Below are 22845 nucleotides of genomic sequence, written 5' to 3' on the forward strand. Positions count from 1 at the left end.
TTTACAACCTCGTGGAGTGTGGGAAAGCAGCGAGGGGTGAAGATTGGTGCTTCGCGAGCTCACGAAAACCAGGGAAATGACTACCGAAGAGAAGATAGCGAGTCTGCAAAACGCAGTGACACAGCTGACTGCAGAAATTGCGGCGTCCAGAAAGAAGGAGCAGGAAGCAGCTGTTAACTGCCAGGATCTGCGAACCAGGTTAGAAGTGCTAACTACACAGAGGCTACCGGCCACCAGACCAGAAGGGATTGGGCTGGGGAACAGAGGAGGGAGCCTTGTGTCTCACTTCAGTGGGGACCTGCAGGAGTATCCTAACTTCAGAGCAGATGTACTATATGCACTGCAGCTGCTTGACAAGGACTTTAAAAATGAGGAAGAAAGAGTGGGATTTATTGTTTCGCATTTACGGGGAGAGGCGAAAACGTGGCTGCGCAATCTCTGGAGAGATAAGGATCCAGCCCTCCAAAATGCGGGTGCCTTCCTTAAAGTGATGGATGCGTGTTTTTTGTCTGAGATTGATGTGGATATCGCTAGGAAACAGATTCACGGACTAAGACAAGGTAGAGCCACTGTAAGGCAACATCACTCACGCTTTTTTGCATTGGTGAACGCACTGGGGTGGGAGAGAGATTCGCCTGCCGTCAGAGATCTTTTCTGGGAGGGGCCGAACGGAGCTGTGAAAGACGAAATTGCAAGGGGGGAGAGACCCCAAACCACCAAGGACATTGTGGAGAGGGCACTCACCATTGGGGTTAGGCTGGAAGGATGCTCTTGGGACAAAGAGGAAGGGCATTGGGGCCGCACGCCAACGAAAGCACCACCCCCCTTTCCCAAGGAAGCGGCGCGCGCTCGATCCATGCCTCCGCTGGGAGGAGGAGAGGAGCCGATGGAGATAGGTGGTGCTAAGGCTCAGTCCACAGCCAGAGCCCTAACGCCGGGAGCAGTCAAAATGAAGCCTCCTAGAGGGACCAGGAAGTGCTACATCTGCGACAGTGCTCAGCACATGGCGAAAGAGTGTCCCCAGCGGTTTCACAAGCACACTGCAGCCGCAGCGACAGTAACAGAAGCAGTTCAGCAGAGTGAATCACAGCAGGAAAACTCCACTGTCTGGCTGGAAATGGAGTCACTGGGGGCCAGCCAGACAAGTCAGTGAAGCAATCCCCAGTAATGTTACAGCCCACAGACCCCCTCCCACCCAAACCAGTAGTGCAGCTCACCGCATCCCTTCAACTTCCCAATGGGCTCACTGTGGAAATCCCCATTACGATTGACTCTGGGAGCAATGCAGATTTTATAGGCATGGACTTCATCCAGCAACATGGCATAGCCCTTCTGCCAGCGACGGTACCTCTGAACGTCGTCACGGTGGACGACAGGGAGCTACTGGGAGGGCAAGTGCTGCAGCAGACGCCGCCAATGGTGATGCGCATTGGTAATCACCGCGAAGTCATCAGCTTCAACGTCACCCGCCTGTCAGACACGCCCATTGTGTTGGGCATGAGTTGGCTGGACAGGCACAGCCCGGCATTGGCATGGTACCAGCGTCAACTGACCTGCTCCTCCTACTGCGCAGAACACTGCATCCTCGCTAACCAAGAAGATGAGGGGCACGAAGACGGACCACAGCTGCACTTAGGCATGTTGCAAGCGGTACCCAACAAGTACAAAGAGTTTTTGGAGGTCTTCTGCGAGAAGGAAGCGGACAAGCTGCCTCCCCACAGACCCTACGACTGCAAGATTGACCTCCTGCCGGGGGCGACGCTGCCGACTGGGAAACTATATTCCATGTCTGAGGATGAATTGCAGGAACTCAGGGAGTTCATAGATCACAACTTGAAGCGGGGGTTCATCCGAGAATCCAAAGCAGTGGGGGGCAGTCCCGTGTTTTTTGTGAAGAAGCGGGACACGCCCCAAAAGAGGCTTGTAGTTGATTTTAGAATTTTGAATTCAAAAACCAAGCCCACAGCCTTCCCCATGCCCAAGATCGATGACCTGCTGGCGACGGTGCGGAAGGGGCGCATCTTTACCAAGTTGGATCTACGCGGAGCGTACAATCTCATACGCGTGAGGGAGGGTGACGAGTGGAAGACGGCCATGTTTACGCCGCTGGGCACCTATGAATATAGAGTTATGCCTTTTGGATTACAAAATGGCTCCCACTGTTTTCAAGCATTCATGCATCATGTCTTGGCGGGTCTTCTCTACAATAAGTGCGTCTGCTTCCTGGACGACATCCTCATCTTCTCGGAGTCGCCGGAGGCTCACGAGAGAGATGTCAGGGAAGTACTGCAGCGGCTGCGGGAGCACCGGCTTTACGCCAAGCTGGAGAAGTGCCAGTTCGACAAGACGGAGGTGGACTTCCTGGGCTACAAACTGTCCGACAAGGGACTCGCCATGGACAGTACCAAGGTACGGGCAGTGCTGGACTGGAAGAGCCCACGCAATCGAAAGGAAGTCCAGAGGTTTGTCGGCTTTGCCAACTTTTATCGCAAGTTCATCAAAGGTTTCGCCATGCAGACAGCGGCCATCACTGACACCCTCAGTTCCAAGAAGAAGAAGTTCATCTGGACGGAGCAGGCAGAGCAGTCCTTTCAGAAGCTCAAGCACCTCTTCGCGTCCGAGGAACACCTGCTACACGTGAACCCCAGCAGGCCCATGAGAGTGGAGACGGACACGTCAGACAGGGCCGTGGGGGCCGTCCTGTTGCAGCAAGACCACCAGGGGGACTGGAGGCCGTGCGCTTTCTACTCCAGGAAACTCAGCAAGTCGGAGCAGAATTACACCATCTGGGACAGGGAGTTACTGGCCATACATGCAGCCTTCAAGGCGTGGCGGCATTTCCTCGTCGGGGCCAAACACACGGTGCAGGTCCGTACAGACCATAAGAACTTGGAGTACTGGCGCACGGCGAGGTTCCTGAACCAGAGACACATCCGCTGGGCGGAGTTCTTTGCAGATTTCGACTTCAGAATACAATACATCCCTGGAAACAACAACATCATGGCGGACGCGCTGTCCAGGAAACCGCAGTATCTCGAAGAAGAGGCGCCGGCGCCGGCCAAGCATATTTTCGCACCAAAGGCGTGGGCATGCGCGTCAGCCACGGTGGACCTGGACGCGGTGCGTCGCGCGCTGCAGACGGACTCCTTCGCGCGAGCCAAGATGGAGGAGGTGCGTAGTGGCAAGGCGAGGGACGACGACTTCCAAATACGCGACGGCCTGCTCATCCGCAAAGGAGCCCTCTACGTGCCGGGAGACAACCTCCGCGCGAGGGTCCTGCAACAGCTGCACGACGCGCCCAGCGCGGGACACTTCGGCAAGGAGAAGACGGTGGACCTAGTAGCCAGAGACTTTTGGTGGCCCAAGATGAGGGGGGATGTCGCGGAATACGTCAGGAGGTGCGACACCTGCCAAAGGGCCAAACCAGTACACCAGCCGCCGGCGGGCCTCTTGGAACCGCTACAGACACCGTTCGAACCGTGGGAGAGGGTGGCCCTGGACTTTGTCACGGATCTGCCCAGCTCGAGAGGCAAGACGGCAGTACTCGTGGTAGTAGACTTGTTCACCAAGATGGCCCACTTCATTCCTTGCGCGAAGGTGGCCACAGCCGAGCAGACCGCCAAGCTGTTTATAGACCACGTGTTCAAGGTGCACGGCCTACCACGGTCCATCCTGTCCGACAGGGGGCGCCAGTTCATCTCCAACTTCTGGCAAAAGCTGATGGGTTTCCTGAACGTCAAGGTCAGCCTGGCGTCGGCACGACACCCGCAGACTAACGGACAGGCGGAGAGAGTCAACGCCATCATGCAGCAGTACCTGAGATGCTACGCGAACCAGCAGCCCTCGACCTGGGTGGACTACCTACCACTAGCCGAGTTTGCCTACAACAACACGAAACACGTGTCCACGGGGGTGACACCGTTTTTCGCCAACAATGGGCGGCATCCCAGAACCTTCCCGGGTTTAGAGAAAGTGAGGGAGGGGGAGCCGCAGGGAGCAGAGGCCGTGGCAGCGGAGTTGCAGGAGATCCACGAGCAGCTCAGGAGGCAGTTAGAGATGGCGAAACAGGCTTACAAAGTGCAGGCAGACCGACACAGGAGGGTTGGGGAAGACATCCGGGTAGGAGACTGGGTCTGGTTAGCAGCCCAGGCAGTTCCGGCCAGATCGTTGGCCAAGAAGAAGCTCGGGCACAATCAGCTAGGGCCTTACCAAGTAGAGGCGCAGATCAACCCAGTGGCCTTCCGGTTAACACTCCCGGAGGGGTCCAGAATGCACCCGGTCTTTCATAGATCAGTGCTCACACCCTACAAAGAGCCCCACAGGTTTCAGGCACCAGGGACAGCACCAGACCCGCTCAGGGAAGCGCCCAAAAAGGGGGGGTCGCTGAGAAGGTGGCCATTCAACGAAGCCACTGAGATTTTAGACTCAAGGTGGGGGGAGGACGGGATTGAATATCTTCTCGCCACAGAGGACACCCCGGCCAGCGCCAACAGGTGGGTGCCGGATTACGCATTGGAGGAGCAGTTACTCAAGGAAGAATTCCATACACTTTTCCCGCACAAGCCTATGCCGGCGGGCTTTTTCGATGATTGACTGTTCACACTCACACTCTCGGCCAGCACTTTCCGGGGTTTCTCGTCAGCGGAGGACTCTGCTCCGGGAGGCAGCTCCCCAGAGGGCTCGCTCTCAGGTTTTGGCACGGGGGGATCTTATTGGTGGGAGGACCAACCCGAAGTGGGATGGCGCAGAGACGTGCCGGAGGGACCCTGCGAAGTGGTGTCACCTCAGGCGACAGGGGGAGAAGGGGTTGTGAGTGATTTGGGGGCGGCCTCAGATTTCGAACACACCGCCCAGGAGATGGAAGCGGAGGGAATCGCAGTCGACGAGCCCATGGAGGACTTTCCGGACTTATCACGATGGCTGCACGCCTCGGGGGACGAACTGTATCCTGAACTCACCCCGACAACTCTAGAGCACCCGGAACCCGCACCTGAAGAGGGGGAGGGGGGCTTCGAGGGGGGGATGGATGTCAGGGGTTCAGAAGGAGAGACACAGGAGGGGGAGCAAATGGAGAGTGAGGAGGAGGAGTACGAGGGGGGCGCAGGCAGTGACAGTGGCCAGAGTTATTCCACAAGCCTCTCTAGCGAATCGGAGGACTCACAGAAGGGAGCGCCGGTGGCCAGAGCGAGGGGGGCTCCAGGGGGGAAGCCCCAGGAGGAAGGGGCCAGTGGGGAGTCCCTGAGCAGCAGTTGGAGATCAGGACCAGCGTCTCCACCAGAGCGCAGTGGGGAGGGGGAGTCCCAGGAGTCGGGACCAGTGTCCTCACCACCAGAGGGAGGAGAGGAGTCAGGTTTGGCAACGCCCACATCAGGAAGCGGGGAAACGGTCAGAAGGAATGTCACCGGCTGGGCGCGCGCGCCAAGTTCAAATGTACAGGAGCGCGGCACAGCGGGGAGCCCGGGAAGGGAGCCAGGTCCTAAAGCCCGCCGGAGGGAGGGGCAAGACTCAGGAGGCTCAGCGTCAGAGGAGTCCAGGAAGGAGGGAACCCCAGAGGGCAGAAGGACCCAGCGAAGGAAAGAGCAGCGCAAGAGGTGGAGCCGGGCTAGAATCTTAAACTGGTGTGGGTGGAGCAGTGAGTCAGAGGGGACTTAGCCGGTCTAGCGTCGAGACGTGGGTCTGCGCGCCCAGAGCTTGGAAATGGAAACTAAACTTTAATAAAGACTTTTGTATATAACATCCACTGGGCGTTGGTCCTCTGTGAGCTGGGACCTAGCGGCAGTCCTGACAGTAGGGAACAAATGGACAAATCGTTTTCTAAAATATATACTAGATTAGACTAGACTCCCTCCTCCCCTCTCTTTGTCTGTAAACTATGAGATACCTTTACCAACTTGTGCCCACTCAAGTGCTTCATTTGGCAGAATTGGCACTAGTACAGGTTCCTCATAATGCCCTTTCTGCATTTGTACGAACTCAATCATTTAGTGTGGCAGCACATACACTTTGGAACTCCCTGCCTGTTGAGATCAAGCAGGGGCCTTCACTCTACTCTTTTCAGTTTCAACTCAAAACATTCTTGTTTAGACAAGTCTGCTCAAATGCTTAAAATGCTTAAAAATGCTTAAAAGTCTGCTGTGAATTTAACCTGCTGTAGTATTTTTACTTTTTGTATGTTTTAAATTATTGTTGTAAATTTTACTTTATAATATTATTGTTTTATCTTTTTGTAAACTGCTTTGAGGCTTTTTTCTACAGCCGAATCTTGTGGGAAAGGGGCTTACAAAAATGGGTGACGATGATGAAGATAATAATGATGCTGATTGTGTGTCATAGTAATTAGAAGGAGGTACCATTCCATCTAATGCTGAACTGAACATACATTACGCAGTGATTCCTTACTCCTATACGGGTGTTCTTTGGAAATGTGTTTTTGCCTTTTGTCTGACTAGCGGCTGATGTGCTTTCTCCTGCTGCATGAACTTCCTAGAAGCTATTGAGTGCTGTTCCTAATGCATCTTGAATCTCCTGCTTGTATCACACAGTTCCTGCCGCAGAGGTCTCATTCTGCCAACCCTGACTGTATGACGCCCCATGGGACTATCTTGGGGCACCAGGCCTTGGATTTTGATGAGTTCATCCCTCCAATTCCACCCCCACCCTACTATCCACCCGAGTACACATGCACTCCTGTGATAGAAGCACAAAGGTAAATTATTTCTTTAGCCTGTGACTAACCGTTCACACAAGAGAGATGAATGAGCTGGTACTCAGCAAAGGGTTCTTGGTCTGCTGCCCTGTCCCCAGACAGCAAAGAGGGATTCTTCCAGGGCTGCTGCTGGCTTTTAAAGATAGCAATGCACTCTTGGGAGCCGCTGGCTCAGTTCAAATAGGCAGCATTTTCATTCATTCATTGTAGATGTTCTTAGTAGGTCTGTTCCTTAAGTTCAGAGGGAGTCTTAGCTGATAAATCCTACAACATTTAGTTAATTCATTGAGTGCAGCGTAAATTGGCATGCCTTTGCAAGAAGCATGCCATCTTTTGTCTTTAGATGACCCAAATGCATCAGAGCAGGAATAATCTTGAAAGAGGCATTCCCTCCTGTGGGTGAGTGAAAGGGGGATGCCTCTGCTAAGGGGTTTCTTGTCCTCTGCACTTTTAAGAAGTAGCTGCCTTCAAAAAGAAATCAGATTTTTTAATAGAAATGTCTGCCATCCAATTAATCAGGTCACATCTTTCATCTGAGCAAAAGTTGATTTAATCGATTGAACTGATTTGTTGATTAAATGTTGAAGCCGCAGTTGTTGATGGCTTTCTCTGTTGCTGATTATTGTGTGTCGTTGTGTGTGTGCTTGTTTAGAGGGCTCCACCTGGCCTTTCCTCACTCACCCTTTGGCGCTTTGTACGAGGTTGCCATCAACAGCCCTGGAATGCTCTATCCATCTGAGCTGCCCCCTCCCTATGAAGCAGTTATTGGACAAAGCCCAGCCAATCAGGTGAGAGAGACCACTAGGGGGAGGATTTTGTTTGTTTGTTTGTTTGTATGTTTGTTTAAAAATTATTCATATACTGCTATGTCATTTTTTAATTTAAAAAAATCCAAGTGGTTTACAGCAATAAACTATAACACTGTACAACGAAAACCATCAAAAATAAGTTAAAAGTAGAAATCAGGTAACTATTGTGGAAAGATGCCTTCTTCATGGCCTGCATAGTCAGGAGGCCTTTGAAACTTGCCCCAGAAGGTGTGCTGAATCTCAGGATTGGGCCGATGACACTAAAGGCTCCGTTTCTGATTGTCCATTGAGCCAGCTCAGGGAATGACCAACGACACTCCTGCTGGTGATCTCAGTGATCAAGCTGGGATAGAAGGGTTCAAGGAATTCAGGATCTGATCACTCTTCATCTGTGCCCAACCTGCCCAACCCAGCTTTTATCAGTCTCAGCCAGCATGATCAATGCTCAGGCATTTTGGGAGTTTAGGGGGGGGTGACAGTTTGAGGAAGGCTAATGTAATTCCATGTAAATGGGGAGCAAGATTAAATCACATGATCAGAACCAACTCTTCTTCAGGAAGAGTTAGACAGGGATTGAATCTGGGACCTTCTTCATGCAAAGCACGTGCTCTCCCAGTGAGCTACTGCCCTTTCCTCAGATGGCAAGCAGCAACCTAAGCAGGGATGGGCAACTTTTTCCCTTTTTTCCTGCCACAGGCCAACAGTGGGTAGTACCAGAGGCAAAGGCCTACTGGATCAAAGACTCTCCTGCTTCCATGTTCACCATGTTGGACTGGAATTCTGAGTACAAGTCAGGTCTGCCCCTTAGGGCTCAATGGAGCAGTGAGATCCCTGTGGAGCATGCTCCATCGGCCTGGAGATGGCACAGGGACGGGGTCTGATGTCAGCATATGACCGCAGAGATGCTGGTTCAGGATCCAGCATAGCTCCATGGGACTTCCAAATCAACATGCACAAGTCTAGGCTGTGAGCAGCTAAATCTTGAGTGATTACTTTGATGTTGAATGCTCTGGTTCCATTAGCTTCCGCTCCTGATTTTCTTTTCTTTGCTATTCACAGGTCACCGCTGTGGACCAGCAAGTCACAGAGCCCAGTCTGGGTGAGAGAAACACCACAGCAGGCTTCAGCAGCCAAGGTGATCTATGCACTGCTCATTCATTGGCACAGGGCTCATGCCCACTTTGATGCCTGTACTTGTGACCACAGGCCACCTTGGCTGTGACTCTGGGAAGACCTGCTCCCTGCCTTGCAGGCCTTTTCCACCTGGCCTGGGGAAGGCGGGCCCAGACTGACTCCAGCTGCAAAAGCTGAGGCTGCTGAGCAGACATTTGGGTTGGGGTTTTGTCAATATTAATTTTTTGTATCTTTATTTTTAGATCTTATTGTGATTTATGTGGCCATTGTTCAATTTGGCTGTGTACTTTCTGAAGTGTTTTATTTATTGTTTATGACATTTTTGTAATGTTTTGTAATTATGTAAATCTTTTCATGTTGTAAACTGCCTTGATCATGGTTTGAACCAGTGCTTTTTTCCTAGAAAAATAGGTGCCTGTACTCACCATGAAGTTCCAGTTACAGATAGGTAGCCATGTTGGTCTGCCATAGTCAAAACAAAACAAAATCCTTCCAGTAGCACCTTAAAGACCAACTAAGTTAGTTCTGGGTATGAGCTTTCGTGTGCATGCACACTTCTTCAGATACCTGAAGAAGTATCTGAAGAAGTGTGCATGCACACGAAAGCTCATACCCAGAACTAACTTAGTTGGTCTTTAAGGTGCTACTGGAAGGAATTTTTTTTGTTTTCACCATGAAGTTATTAGAGTAAGTGCCACACTTTTTGACAACCACAAAAAGAGGTGCTGGTACTGCATACCCTTGAGTGCCCCCTGGAAAAAAGCTCTGGTTTTAAGCATGGAAAGGCAGCGTACAAATAACATGAGGATGATGATGATGATGATACTGTACCTGGCAGCTGAAATCACAAAATCAGAGGCAATTAAGAGAGGTTCAGTGCTGCATTAGATCTGCACCAGGCAAATTCGTGTGTGGGACTCATTGCTTTATCTTGTGCTCGTCAAAGGATGTGCCTGCAAATGCCAGCCAGCTCCAAATATGGGAAAACTTCATTTAACCTTCCTTGGGGTTTTCCTTAGAAGAGGACATGGAGAGTTGCTTGGAGGAAGAACACCACTAGACAAATGAAGGAAAATAGATGAGTTTCCCAAGAATTTAAGAAATCTGGGAAGTTTATCTGAAAACAAGTGAATCACCCAAAGGAACAAAGACTTCTTTTTAGAGCACAGGCTTCAGGATTCAGGGCTACATGAGAAACATAATGATCAAGAATGTTGCAGTACCTTCAGCTCAGGGTCCCAGGGTGGATTACAGCTTTAAAACACAATTTAAAAACAATTTAAAACAACTTACAGTCATAAGGCAGGTGGGTCCAAAAAATATAAGGGTAGGGGTAAAGAGGTGCATCTGCAGCATTCTCTAAAAGCTGTATAATATAGGTGTCAGGTGCACTTATGTGGGGAGGGAGTTCCACAACGTAGGGGCCACCGCAGAGAAGGCTCTCCTGGGTTGCCACCCCCTGAACCTATGAGGACAGAGGAACTACCAAGAGGACCCCTCTCTGCTGAGCTCAGTACCTGAAAGGGTCTTTAGCAAAGAAGGGGGTCTTTCAGATATTTGGGGCCTGAATTTGGGGTCTGAATATTTAGGGCACCTTGAATTGAGCCGGGAAATAAAGTGGCAACCAGTGCAGCTGATTTAAACCAGGTTGGCACTTTATGACACTACTCCTCTGTTCATTTGCATTTTTGATGGTATCATAAAACCAGGTTGGCCTGGGCTCAATAGTGGCACTGCAGCAGTTTCTGACTCGGCTCTGTTTTGCAGCCTCGGCAGACAGCACTTCGCACGTGGCCTCTGAAGCAGCTGACACCCCTGAGCACCTCAGCGACTCCTCAGAGGACCTCTGTTCCCTGGAAGTCCAGGAGTCCCTCCTTTCCACAGACTTCTCTTCATACGAAGCAGCCCACAAAGGTGCCGTAAATAGGAGCTGCTCCAGCTTAGACTGCAGCATCCGTTGTGGGCTGCATAGGACTCGCTCCCAGGGTTCCCCAGGCGACGAGGCCAGCCAGACCTCTGCGAATGGGTCTGGTGGCCAGGAGCCCAAGAGCTGCTCCCGTAGTCGCTCCTCAGACTGTTCATCAGAGAACTTCACTGCCTCCAGGAGAGATTCACGCAGCTCAGTCAGAGAATGCAAAACCACACCCCCTCAGAAGCCACGGAAGGTGTGTTGCGGGGTCTTCATCCCACCCGCTGGGCCACAGACTCACCATGCCCATTGCTCAGTGCCTGCAAACAGTTTGCCCCACAGCTGCCCAGAGAGGATGGCCCAACAGCGCACGAGGAAGACCAGGATTCCCAGCATAGTCCGATCCACTAGTGACCCTCTGTCATGTTCGTCTGCCACTGAAGGTGAGTGTTGCCTGCTGAGATACTGGTCAACAGAGCCAGTGGCAGTGTAGTGGTTAGAGTGCCAGACTAGGACCTGGGAGACCAGGGTTTGAATCCCCCCTCAGGCATGTTGCTCAGCAGGGGGATTTTGGCCAGTCACTCCATCTCAGCCTCACCTACCTCACAAGGTTGTTCTGGGGACAAAAGTGGGGAGAAGAAGAAAGATGTGTGCTTCCTTGAGCTCCTTGGAGGAAAGGTGGCATCTAAATGTTATAAATTAAAAAAACAAACATAACATTTCCAGATGTTGTTGGACTGCGGGATGAACACACCTGTCAACACTGCATTCTCTTCTGTTTTTCATTTTTCCATTTAAAGTTCAGTTTGCCACTAATGCATCAGTTAGCATTTTTTAAAATATTGTCAGCATTTTATTTATTAATTTATAAAAATATTTAATAGACAACTATTTCATTAAAAATATCAAACTGTTTTCCAGCAAAAATACATAAAACCATATTAAAAATCATATTAAAAGGATGTATTCTTAATTGGCTGCATAGACCTGGCAGAAAAGAAAACTTTTCAGCCAGTATTTAAAAGTCGGCACAGAAGGTGCCTGCTGAATATCCAGAGCATTCCACAGGACTGGACCAATGACACTGAAGGCTCGTTTTCTTTCTGTTATCAAGTTAGCCTCAGCATTTGGTGTGCATTTCTCTTATATATGCATATATTGCATGCAATGTGTGATACCAGGGGATGGACCACTGGCAGGAGGCCACAGCTTTCCCCCCATGTGGCGCCCCCTTTGCATGAGTAGTACACAAAGAGGGCAGAGAGCTGACTGATCATGACAGGGCAGGCATTGAACAATCAGAACAATTATTATAATATCCGAACAATGATTTATACAGCCAGGCGTGTGCCTGTCTCATTTTGCTGCCTCAGGTGAAATGGGAAGGTGCCGCCCAGCTGCCCCCGAAACTGCCACAGCCTCACGTACTAGCTTGCAGCGAGATCTCACAAAGTCCCAGGAGAGCTCAGGAGAGCTCAGCCCCGGCAGCAGGAGCAGGCACACACACCCTGGATTCTGCTGCCCACAGCAGCTGCTTCCATCTGTCTCATGAGTGGGCCAGCTCTGTCTGTAGGCACTGATGGTGGTAACAATGACCCACTGAACGCGCTGTGGGCTTTGTGTCTGAATTAATAATAATAATAATTTTTTTTATTTATACCCCGCCCTTCCCAGCCAAGGCTGGGCTCAGGGCGGCTAACAAGCAATAATAAAAACAAGTTGAATGATTACAACTTAAAAACAAAACTAAAATACAACATTAAAATATTGAAACATAAAAATATTAAAATGTAGCCTCATTGCAGGAGGAGAAGGAATTGAAAAAAGAAAGAGAGGGAGGGAATCAAATTGGCTCCAAGCCAAAGGCCAGGCGGAACAACTCTGTCTTACAGGCCCTGCGGAAAGAAATCAGATTCTGCAGGGCCCTGGTCTCATGAGGCAGAGCGTTCCACCAGGCCGGAGCCATCACTGAAAAGGCCCTGACTCTGGTTGAAGCCAATCTAACTTCCTTAGGGCCCGGGACCACTAGGGTGTTGCTATTTATGGACCTTGAGGCTTTCCGTGGGGCATACCAGGAGAGGTGGTCCCGGAGGTACGAGGGTCCTAGGCCGTGAAGGGCTTTAAAGGTCAAAAGCAGCACCTTAAATCTGGCCCTGTACTCCACCGGGAGCCAGTGCAGCTTGCAAAGCACTGGGTGAATATGCTCCCATGGCAGAGACCCCGTGAGGAGCCTCGCTGCAGCATTCTGTACCCGCTGGAGTTTCTGGCACAGCTTCAAGGGCAGCCCCGCGTAGAGCGAATGACAGTAGTCAAGCCTGGAGATGACCGTCGCATGGATCACTGTGGCCAGGTCGGGGCGGGAAAGGTAAGGGACCAACTGCTTGATGCGGCGAAGGTGGAAAAATGTCGCCTTGGCTGTTGCTGTAACTTGCGCCTCCGTGGAAATTAGCGCTGTTTCTCCCCACCGCCTTCATAACATTTCTCCTTCCCGTTTGGTTTTAGTTCCTGCCTCTGGTCCTCCCGTGGCTGCCTCTGCTTATCAGGACTCCAGAAACCAGCTCCATCCAGTGGGAAAACTGAGGGACCCCAAAAAGGCTGAACGCTCCCGGAAGCCAAAGGCCTTGCAGACCATCTGCAAGGAGCGTCCCCACTCTCTGGTGGACCTGCAAGCCTACAAGGACACGAAGATCCTGGTGGCCAAGTTTTTGGAGCACTCAAACTGCAACCTTCCCCCGGAGGTGCGTCATGTGGTGAACAGCATCCGGTCGGTCATCAAGTCTGACGAGCGGCACATGGAAGAAGCCATCTTCAGTGCAAACATCATTGACCAGGTGGGCAGCTTTGACGTTTTGGTTTGGGTAACGACAGCCATGGTAGAATCTCCTTGTTCCATGGCAGTTTGCTGCTGGATACCAGTCACTGGGGAACAACAGAGCGAAGGCAATGGCCAGGGCAGGCAGAGGGCAGCCGACACCCTCCAGATTAGGGATCTCTGCAAAATTGCTACTTTCAAATTTGATATCAAAACTAGTCACAGTTAGGTTGCTTTGAGCTCAGTATCAAAGTGGATGCAGCTTGTATCAGATTCCATGTGCGGAATGCCCCAGCCCCTTTTGCATGGCAGTGCCAACATTACAAATGTGGCCAGATGGTACCAAACAGGCCAGCAAAGCAGAGGTGGGGGGCGGGCATGGGAGAAGGCAGGCAGGCAGACACACACAGGGACTCATAGATGCACATCCACACTATCAGCCAAGCAAACTCAACAGAGGAAGCTTCATGCAGGCAGGAAGGCAGGGACTCAGCCGGGGGGGGGGGGGGAATGTAACTGCAGGAATCTTCAAGTGGGCTGGCAGATTCACACAGAGAGAAACTAGAGGAGAGTGGGGTGTAGAAAGGCAGGGCTAGCAGAACGAGGAAAAACAGGCTGGAAGGCATGGAAAAAGTAAACTGACAGGGAGAAATTGGGGCAGGGTTTGCCACCATCTCAGAGAAAACAAGGCAAACAAAGTAGGTGGGGAACTGAAATGAAGGTGAGAAAAGATGCAAGTGAGAAGCTGATTGATTCTCCAGGTGTTACTAAACTACAACTTCCATCATCCCACACTTGCTGGGGCTGATGGGAATTGTAGTTCATCACCATCCAGTTTCCTACCTTCCTAAGATGTTGGATGTTTCACCAGATTATGTTCTCTGTTTTCATTATGTTTTGATCGGTGTACTTTTTATTTTTTTACACTTGTATGATTTTGTGATGGGCTCCTGGCTAGGGAATAAAGATAATAAATCTGTGATATATAGTGACTCAGAGGTAATTTGGGGGTGCAGGTCGTCCCACGGTGCACCCCACAGAGTGCCAGCAGGTAACTGGCTTGACTCCTTGAACCGCGATTTTGCATCCGGCTCCACCCCCACCCCCCATTTTGCCCCAGGCGGTGGCTCTCAGGGTTCTAGCTTTTTAAAAAGCAGCAGCAAATTTTGCTACAAGCGCCTGCTGGAACCATCAGGGGCAAGCTATTCCACTTGTCTTGCCCCACCCCTTGCCTCAGACCCCTAAAAGGCGGAGCTTCTGTTTAAGTACTTTTTCTTGCTGTCTCTTAGTGTTTTTGTGGGTCCAAAAGGCAGAATATGAATAAAGGAAAAAGTAACGTAACCTTCCGTTCCAGAAGTCTGCAGTCTGCCCACCTCTGGCTCTGCTCTGTATCTCGCTTTCCTCCTTGCTCTCAACTTGTGCCTCTCCTCTTTCTCTACAGGTGATCATGAGCTCCCGACAGAATGTGGATACCTCAAGAAAACGGCTTCAGGAAGATCTCCACCTACAGAGCTGTGGGGCACTGAGCTCTCCGGTGGCCTTGTCACGCAGGGCCCACATTGGCCCCAGCTTAGAGAGACCACACAGTTTAATTGGAGTCTGTCGAGAAACCATCCTTTGACAAAGTACTGTGGCTGCTCCACAGAGGAATATTCCAGCTCCACTGCAGGCCTCTGGGGGAGCCCAGCATCGGGGGGGGGGGGGCGTTAAAGGCAAAGCAAACCCAACAGACACCCCGGAAGAGTCTTCCTTTCATGGATCTTAACTTTCCGTGGCACAGCGCCCCGGTTCCTGTGGCTGCATATTGAAGGAGCTCCTTTTGCAAAAGACCATTGGTTTATTATTTAACAAACGAACACAGACACATACTTTTTCTCATTCAAAGAAGTTGCTTTTAAAAGTTTTGAAGGACATGCTTGGGGCTGGAGGGCACACCCCCCCCCCAGTTGCCAAGCTGCGATGACCCTGCTTTACAACTTAGAAGTTGTATTTTATTCACTGTACCTCAAAAGTGTTTTAACTAATTCTGAACAGTGTTTTAATAAAAAGAAAAAAGAAAAAAATGTATTTCTGGACACTGCATCTTCCAGAATTGATTTTCTGCAATCAATATGTGGATTTTCTGTTGGGTTTCTGGGGGAGGGGGTTTGATGTGGTTATTGTCTATGTCCCCCCTTTTTTTGGCTAACTGGTGTGCTGTTTTCCCCTTTTTAAAGTTATTTCTGCTCCACTGATATTCACAATTCTAAGATTGAACCCAGGATAGTGGGATGGGGCACTTGTAACCTACTAAATACCGTTGGACCAATGCCCGTCATCCCTGACCAGTGACTGTGTTGGCCACAGTCCATGGTCTGGCAACATCTGGGGTGCCCTATTCTTCTAAGTTACAAGCTGGACCCCTGGGGAAAGCTAAGTTCCTTATTCACGGGTGGGGGGGGGGTTGAGTTCATGCCCCTTTTATTTGGCAGTTGTGGACCAAACCAGAACCAGTGCTCACTGCAGAGCTGTCCTATGGGGCTTGGGAGTGGTTCCAGAAAACAGAAACGTTTGTGCGAGAACTTAAGCACTTCTTCATCCAGCACTTATGCAGCTGGAACACTTGCACCCTCCCTGCCGCAACAGAAGCTCATTCAACAGATGGCAGCGCCTTCCTGGGCTCCTCTCTCACTCCTTGCCTCTTTTGCTACAGCCCCAGCCCCAAGGATTTGTTTGCAGTTTCAGCTCAGAAAGATGTCAAAAGTTGCCATCTCTGAAAATGCTTTTTCAGCTCTGCTATTATGAAACTACAGTGACCTCCAGTGGAAGCCCAAGCAGCCAGGTGACTAACTCGCACTCTCTCAAAATCTGCAGTGCTGATTTCTGGAGGGGAAGATGAATGGTGAGCAGGAAATTCCTTCTGCAATGTCACTTCAAGATGAAGCCCCAGTGGCGGAAGCCTGTGCTCTGCCCAGCCTCTCTTGCACAAATCCCCTTGGAGGAGGCAGAAGCTGTGCCACCAGCCGCACAAGCTGGTCCTGGTGTCCCCACACCTGCTAAGCGAGGGGTGGGGGACCTTTTCCCACACAGAGGCAGAACCCCCTTGGTGGGAACTGTTGGCAGCGGGTGGGGCCAGACCCCCTAGTGAACAGGCAGGTGAGGGGGGGTTGGCCTGTGGGTTGAAGGTTTTCTATGCCTGCACTAAGCAGACTTCAAAAACAAACAAAAGAAGCCACAGTGCTTTATTACTCCAAATTTATTAGCGAGTCTCGATTATTTCTCTCCTAGGGTCACCTGCATGCAACAAGAGATCTACGGCGTTACTCCTTGAACTACAGTAATCCTAAAGCTTTTGTGTTACTGTATGTAAGGCTTCTTTAGTCACAGTGTATTATTGTTTTTTTCAAGGCCTTGGCCAAAAGGAGAGAGAGAGAAATCAAGACAAAAAAGGTTACATCAGTTGACATTTATCTCATAATGAACACAACATTACTAGTACTCGGTTTATCATCTCCACAAATTCTAATACTGTTGATGGCGATGACTTCCCCGTTTGCAGCCATCATTTACATTCAGACCACATGTTGGCTCAGAAAAAAACAAGAAAAAGGAAACAGGATTGACCTTAAAACTATTTAAACATGGCTTTCTGGTAGTAAACTCAAGTTCAACCAAAGAGGAATAGATGGAAGGTTGTGGGATATTAAAAACTAGGAACCCCTGTACCCCATATGCAAATCCATAAGAACAATTTCAGTCATTAAAAAACTTCAGTTTCCAAACCATAAACTTACTTGATCTAAATAAATATCCAGCTTTATATTGCGGCAAGTCTCTTGTTATTTTGCATCTGGGTTTTTGTTTTTTTTAAAAAACCTCCTCCTCCCCATCACCCCCAGCAGCCCCCACCCCTTGTTCCACACTTAAAGTCACGTTTCATCAAAACTTGTTAACACGTTACACTTGTCAATAAGAATACCAAGGACAACAGTAGCTTTTCATTGGATTAGCATCAAACACTCCACCCCCCAACCCCAGCCCCAACCAGAAGTGCATACATTCTTGGTCATTTCGAAACTGGCCTGCCCTCACTTATCTCCTCCAATCACACAGGCAGTTTTGCCACATTGCTTAGAAGCAGCAGGCGCGCATACCTGGGGCGGGCATGCCGCAGTCAGTGTTCAAATAAATGCCACAAGCAGAATCCACAGCAAGAGGGATTGCGCAGGCCCCACTGCCTGCAGCTGGATCCCAGACAACACGCCAGTGGGGTTTGCACAGGGGGCGTTTGTGGTGGATGCCGCCCTATGCTGCCAGCTTCCACAGGGAAAGGGCTTTGTAGATGATGTTGCAAAATACTTCCATGTATTGGAAAGGTGGTGTCAGTTGGTTATTGGTCCATAAGTAACAGATTCATCTTTTGGCAACAAAATGTTGTTTAAAAGAGAAAGAAATGGAGAAGAAAAAGGCAAAGAAGCTGGATCTGTTGAGTTTCCAGAATATATCCACGAATTGGTTCAAACCCTTTCCATTCCTACAAAATACAAAAATTCCTCTTGAAGGTTCTAGAATGGCTGGGATCATTCAGTTCTTTTGATGAGAGTTAGATGTACAGTGGTGTCTCCTGTCCCGTTAGCAGCCTGAACATTGCTGCGGGCATTGTCTTCATATGAATCTGTCAAGTAGGTGAGAAGAGAATTGGCAGCGGTTAAGATTTGCTGTGTTGAATGTGGCAGTATCTTCTTCCTCTGCCCTCACTGCCTTCAGCCTCACTTAACCAGGGTGCCATAAAATCAGGCTCTGGTGACGCTTGTGATTGTGTTGATGACATCAATGATGCCTGTAAACAAAATCACTTGCTGCATCATAGCCAACAGAATTAGACACCACCGGTATGGACAAAGGAAGGCAAGGACAAGATGCCCACTGAGAAGCAGCTGAGAAACAAGCAAGCATCAAACCATATCCAAAGAACAGCAGCCTGGATCAGGGCTGTGCCAAACAGTTCATAATTTCAATATTCAATCTGAAAGCAGTCCCATCAACACAGCCAAACAAATTAGGGGTGGGTGGGGCTAACTCACCATCCTTCTTCACCGGCATGTCCTTGCCTTCATTTGCCTATAGTTGGTCCCCCTGCAGTGCACCATGTGATTTTATTTACATGCTTCTGTAACATCATCACCAAAATCACATGGGTCACCACTGCCAATAGGATTTTATGTGTGTTGGTAAGTGAGGTCAAGGGCAGTGGGGGCATAGGAGGAAGGTGTCACTGCCTGTCTTCTCAGTGGCACTTTGAAAGCAGGTTGCAAAACAGAACAGGGTCCTCCTCCGAACCTCCCTAAACAGCTTCAGCCCAGTAGACCTGAAGGAGCATCTCCATTCCCATCATCCAGACTGGACACGGAGGTCGGAGGTCCTTCTGATGGTTCCCTCATTGCGAGAGGTGAGGTTACATGGAACCAGGCAGAAGGCCTTTTCAGTAGTCGCTCCCATCCTGTGGAACACTCTCCCACCAGATGTCAAACAGATAAACAGCTATGTGATTTTTAAAAGACATCTGAAGGCAGCTCTGTTCAGGGAAGTTTTTAGGGTGTGATGAATTGTGCTGGAGCAGCCCAGTCAGATGGGCAGCATATAAATAATAAATTATTAGATTACAAGGTTCAAGATTAGAAGACATAAAAAAAAAAGTTCTTAAAAGCACAAAAGTCCTGCAGTATCAGGCCAAAGGCCCAGCATCATGTACACAGAGTGGTCCACCAGAGGCCCTAGGAAGTGCATAAACTTGATGTGGACTGCTCAGAGATTATAATTACTTTCATTAGGTGCATATAAATCTTTCTAGCTAAATAAACAGGCAGGTCTGAGTGCAACATCAGCCTCCCCACGTGTGAGTGTGACTCCCAGAAACTGGCTGCAATACTGCCTCAAACTGGACGTGGAAAACTGAAAAGACATATGTCCCGTTCTTATCGCTGACTACTGAAGAGCATTTCAAACATTTGGGGAGGCTCCTGTCTATGCCAACTCAGTCATACCAACCCAGAATGGACTTTGGGGGGGGGGAGTGGTGAGATATTTGAAATATCTCACCATCAGAGTGGTGAGATATTTGAAAATACCTTGGCAGCACAATCTCCTTGCACATGGAAAAAAGTCTTCCTACAGACCTATCATGAGCACAGAAATTACAGTCTGGGGGGTGACTTGAAAGAAAGACAATCCAATACCAATTGCAGGTAAGGGCTGTAGTACACATGCAGCGTCTGACTAACTTTTCAGTCCTTGTCCAGACAGGGTAAAATACATTAGTTTTGGAACTAGTTCAGGGCTAGAGCTTAGTGACCCTAGAATTGCTTTTTAAAACTAAGTATTGTACATTGTGTTTCCAACATTATGTTGTAAGTCACCCAGGGCAGCTATTTAAATGTGGTAAACAATAAGAATCTAAAGAGAAAAGAATTCTAGAGAAGGACCCCTCCCTCGTAAGAATGCTGCCTCTCTGGGGTTCTAGTCCTTTTTGATATGCCTTGTATCAATCTGGGGCTGAAATGTCTGAATGTGTTGGCATGCAAAAAGAAATGAAACCACACCCTGCACACAGAAATCTTGCTAGCTCTGCCCTCTCCCTGACATACTTTCTTTCTGCAGATCCTTACAATTCTCCCATAAGGATGGTGTGCAGGCATTATACTTAGAAGGGCATTCGTTTGATGTTCAAGGCAGAAATGGGACAAGGGGTGGATGTTGCTTCCAAGGCAACTCAAATTAGTGTGGATAGGGACAACAGATTAAATAAATTCTTCCTTTCCAGCACACTACCTTGAAATTCCCACTTTCCGATTTCTCTTTAGATCTTGACAAAGGTTTACACATCTCATGCCTGTTTTACAAGCCTGCTCTCTTCAGTCAACTATCTGAATGCCAATTCATCAAACTACCACAACGTATGAAGACAAATGATCATTGTGCATTTCATGCATGAATCTACTGATTTCCAATACTTTATTAATTTTCTCCCCTAACACTGAAGAAGTGTATCTGAAGAAGTGTGCATGCACACGAAAGCTCATACCAAGAACTGACTTAGTTGGTCTTTAAGGTGCTACTGGAAGGAATTTTTTTTTTTGTTTTGTTTTGACTATGGCAGACCAACACGGCTACCTATCTGTAACTGAAATTGAATAATGTATCTGAGTTTTCTTTTTTAAAGCGCGCACACACACACACACACACACACACAAACACACACACTATCCAAACACACAATCTTTCTGGAAAACTAGATGAAAAACAGGCAAGGCCACCATCTTGGATTCAGCCTACTATTGGTTTCCTGGAACACAAATTATTCTTTTTCTTTCCCTTTCCTCCAACAAAGAGAAACTAAATCTGTCATAGTCCTTTATTATGGGGGGAAATATTCTGCTCTGGAAGCCTCACCTCTCCCACAGAGTTAGACAAAGCTTGTACAATCTTCTCATGAGCTGTGGCAACGACACTTTGACCGTTGATCTCAATGATGCGATGGCCAACCCTGACACCACCTCTCTCAGCTATCCCACCTCGCATCAGACTGCAGATCTGGAGAGAGAAAGAGGGAGAGAAATTCACATTCTTTTTTTTTTTAACGTTGTGCCAGGTGTCCTGCAGAACTAGGAGGAAGGTCATGAGCTTTTGCCCTTGGGCCCAGATGTAAATGTACAAGATGAGCCCTGATGGATCAGGCCAATGGTGCATCTAGTCCCGCATCCTGCTCTCTCACTGGCCACCCAGATCCTGGTGGGAAACCTGCAAGCGGGACCCAAACATAGCGAGCCCTCTAGTGGCTTGCAGCTACTGGTGTTCGGAGGCAGAGCATAGTCACCATGGCCAATGGCCATCATAGCCTCTTCCCCTTGAGGGGCCGGCTTAAGCCGGGCTTTGGGAAGGAGGTGGGAAATGGAACGTGATCCAGTGTTACCAGATTTTCAAAAGTTTATTGTTATTTACACCTCCAGTGCCCCTCAACTGCCACCTCCTTGCCTCTTAGCAACCCACTAGGGAATCCTACTGCCCCCCCACACACACACACTTTGCGAACTACTGCTCTAAACATTTTATTTCAGTTTTGGCCCAGGTTAGGGGGGAAATGGTCTCCTAGCCTTATACCTGTCAATGCTCTTTTTTTTCCTTTTGTTGAATTGTTTGAATAAATATGCAATTAATTGTTACTGCTTTGAATTTTATTGTGCTAGTATCTCCCTTCATGCAGACTGCTATTCTCAATAACGCCTTTTTGTAGGGTAGGATGGGAAGCACAATTTATGGAACCAAGGAGGTGGATTTCCTGAAAAAGTTTGGGAACCAGAGGATCAGATTCTAGACCACCGTGATGGATTAATTTCCAAGGCTAGGTTTGCTTTTCAGGCTAAATACTGTATCTCTCCCTCCCTCCAAGTTGGGGCCTGGAATCTCTTTCTGACTCCTCGGTTTATTTAGCAAGGAAGGTTTGCAACATAGCACAACACAGTTGATAGGTGGGGGCGACATGCAGAAAACTTTTGAAACGGCTCCCTGTTCTTTAGGCTGGGCATCAACAGCCCTGAATTACTTTCAGGTCAGTTAGTGGTAACAGACCGAAAGCAGCAGCTGGAGATGCCAAGAAGCCAACTCATCAATTCAAGCCTGAGGAAGGGGGATCCAGCTGTGCTTCACGAACCTAAGATGAACACAGCTGGCTGGCTGGCAGGAAATGCCCCAAGCTCTTGTGGTGAGATCTCTCCCCCACCCCCATCTCAATCCCTCAGCTGCTGGGCTATCTGTTAAAAATTCCCAAAGAGATCCCAAACAACTTGTCATCTCTGGGTCAAATGTGTACACAATGACAGCATTAAGTTCATAGGGGTGAGGGTTTCATCAGGTCCAGTTTAAGATGGGAATGAATCCAGCATCCAGGATGCAGAACCAGATTGGCCACTGGCCTGATCCAGCAGCTGGCTCTTCTTAAGTTCTTACCGTTTGCACACTCCTCTGGACCTCATGGTGCAAGGGCACCTCGGCTGCATCTTTTGAGAACAGGCGCATGCATGGCTTCATTATTTCTCCAACTAGTTAGTTACCTAGAGCTATAGAACTCTTTTTCTCCAAGAATGTGCTTCCCTTCATAAGCATCAGCTTTCTTACTTCATACTTGGTCTGAATGCCTTCCAATCAAAGCAATGCTTCATTTCACTAAAGGTAACTTTTGCTCCATACGAATGTCATATGCTAATATATGCCCAATCAAATGGCATAGGGTGAGGGGGATGTGTCCCCAGGAGCAGAATTCTGAGGGGGCGCAACCCAGGGCCCCATGACAGGCTCTCTTGCAGAGGCTGCATGGCTGAGCTCCCGGCTGCCGCCTTCCGGAGCCATGGAGAGGCTAGCCAGGCCTTCAGAGCTGCAGTGGCCGGTGACGGGATGCCCGCCCCGGGCAGAACTCCTGCTGGCTGGAGCCCAGACTTTTCCT

General features: G+C 49.3%; 2 protein-coding genes across 7 annotated transcripts in view; one reads left to right on the top strand and one right to left on the bottom strand.

The window, feature by feature from the left end:
* The window catches only part of ENTREP2 (endosomal transmembrane epsin interactor 2), a 223224-nt gene extending 208127 nt beyond the window's left edge, over positions 1–15097 (top strand). The window contains exons 6-11 of one of the 2 annotated variants that reach the window (XM_083712199.1): positions 6543–6706; positions 7359–7494; positions 8575–8650; positions 10417–11001; positions 13061–13389; positions 14812–15097. In XM_083712199.1, coding sequence (XP_083568325.1) covers positions 6543–6706; positions 7359–7494; positions 8575–8650; positions 10417–11001; positions 13061–13389; positions 14812–14991 — 1470 coding nt within the window. In that variant the 3' untranslated portion in view covers positions 14992–15097. The remainder of the gene's footprint in view (positions 1–6542; positions 6707–7358; positions 7495–8574; positions 8651–10416; positions 11002–13060; positions 13390–14811) is intronic. The other variant, XM_083712200.1, reaches the window with a different exon arrangement.
* Positions 15098–16587: 1490 nt separating this feature from the next.
* APBA2 (amyloid beta precursor protein binding family A member 2) overlaps positions 16588–22845 on the bottom strand; it is a 116830-nt gene continuing 110572 nt past the window's right edge. For all 5 annotated transcript variants that reach the window (XM_083712185.1, XM_083712188.1, XM_083712184.1 and 2 more), the window contains 2 exons: positions 20799–20939; positions 16588–18024 (listed from right to left, as the gene is read on the bottom strand). In XM_083712185.1, the coding sequence (XP_083568311.1) occupies positions 17953–18024; positions 20799–20939 (213 nt within the window). In that variant the 3' untranslated portion in view covers positions 16588–17952. The remainder of the gene's footprint in view (positions 18025–20798; positions 20940–22845) is intronic.

The sequence above is a fragment of the Podarcis gaigeae genome (genome assembly GCF_964106915.1).
Source record: "Podarcis gaigeae genome assembly, chromosome: 14".
NCBI lineage: Eukaryota > Metazoa > Chordata > Lepidosauria > Squamata > Lacertidae > Podarcis > Podarcis gaigeae.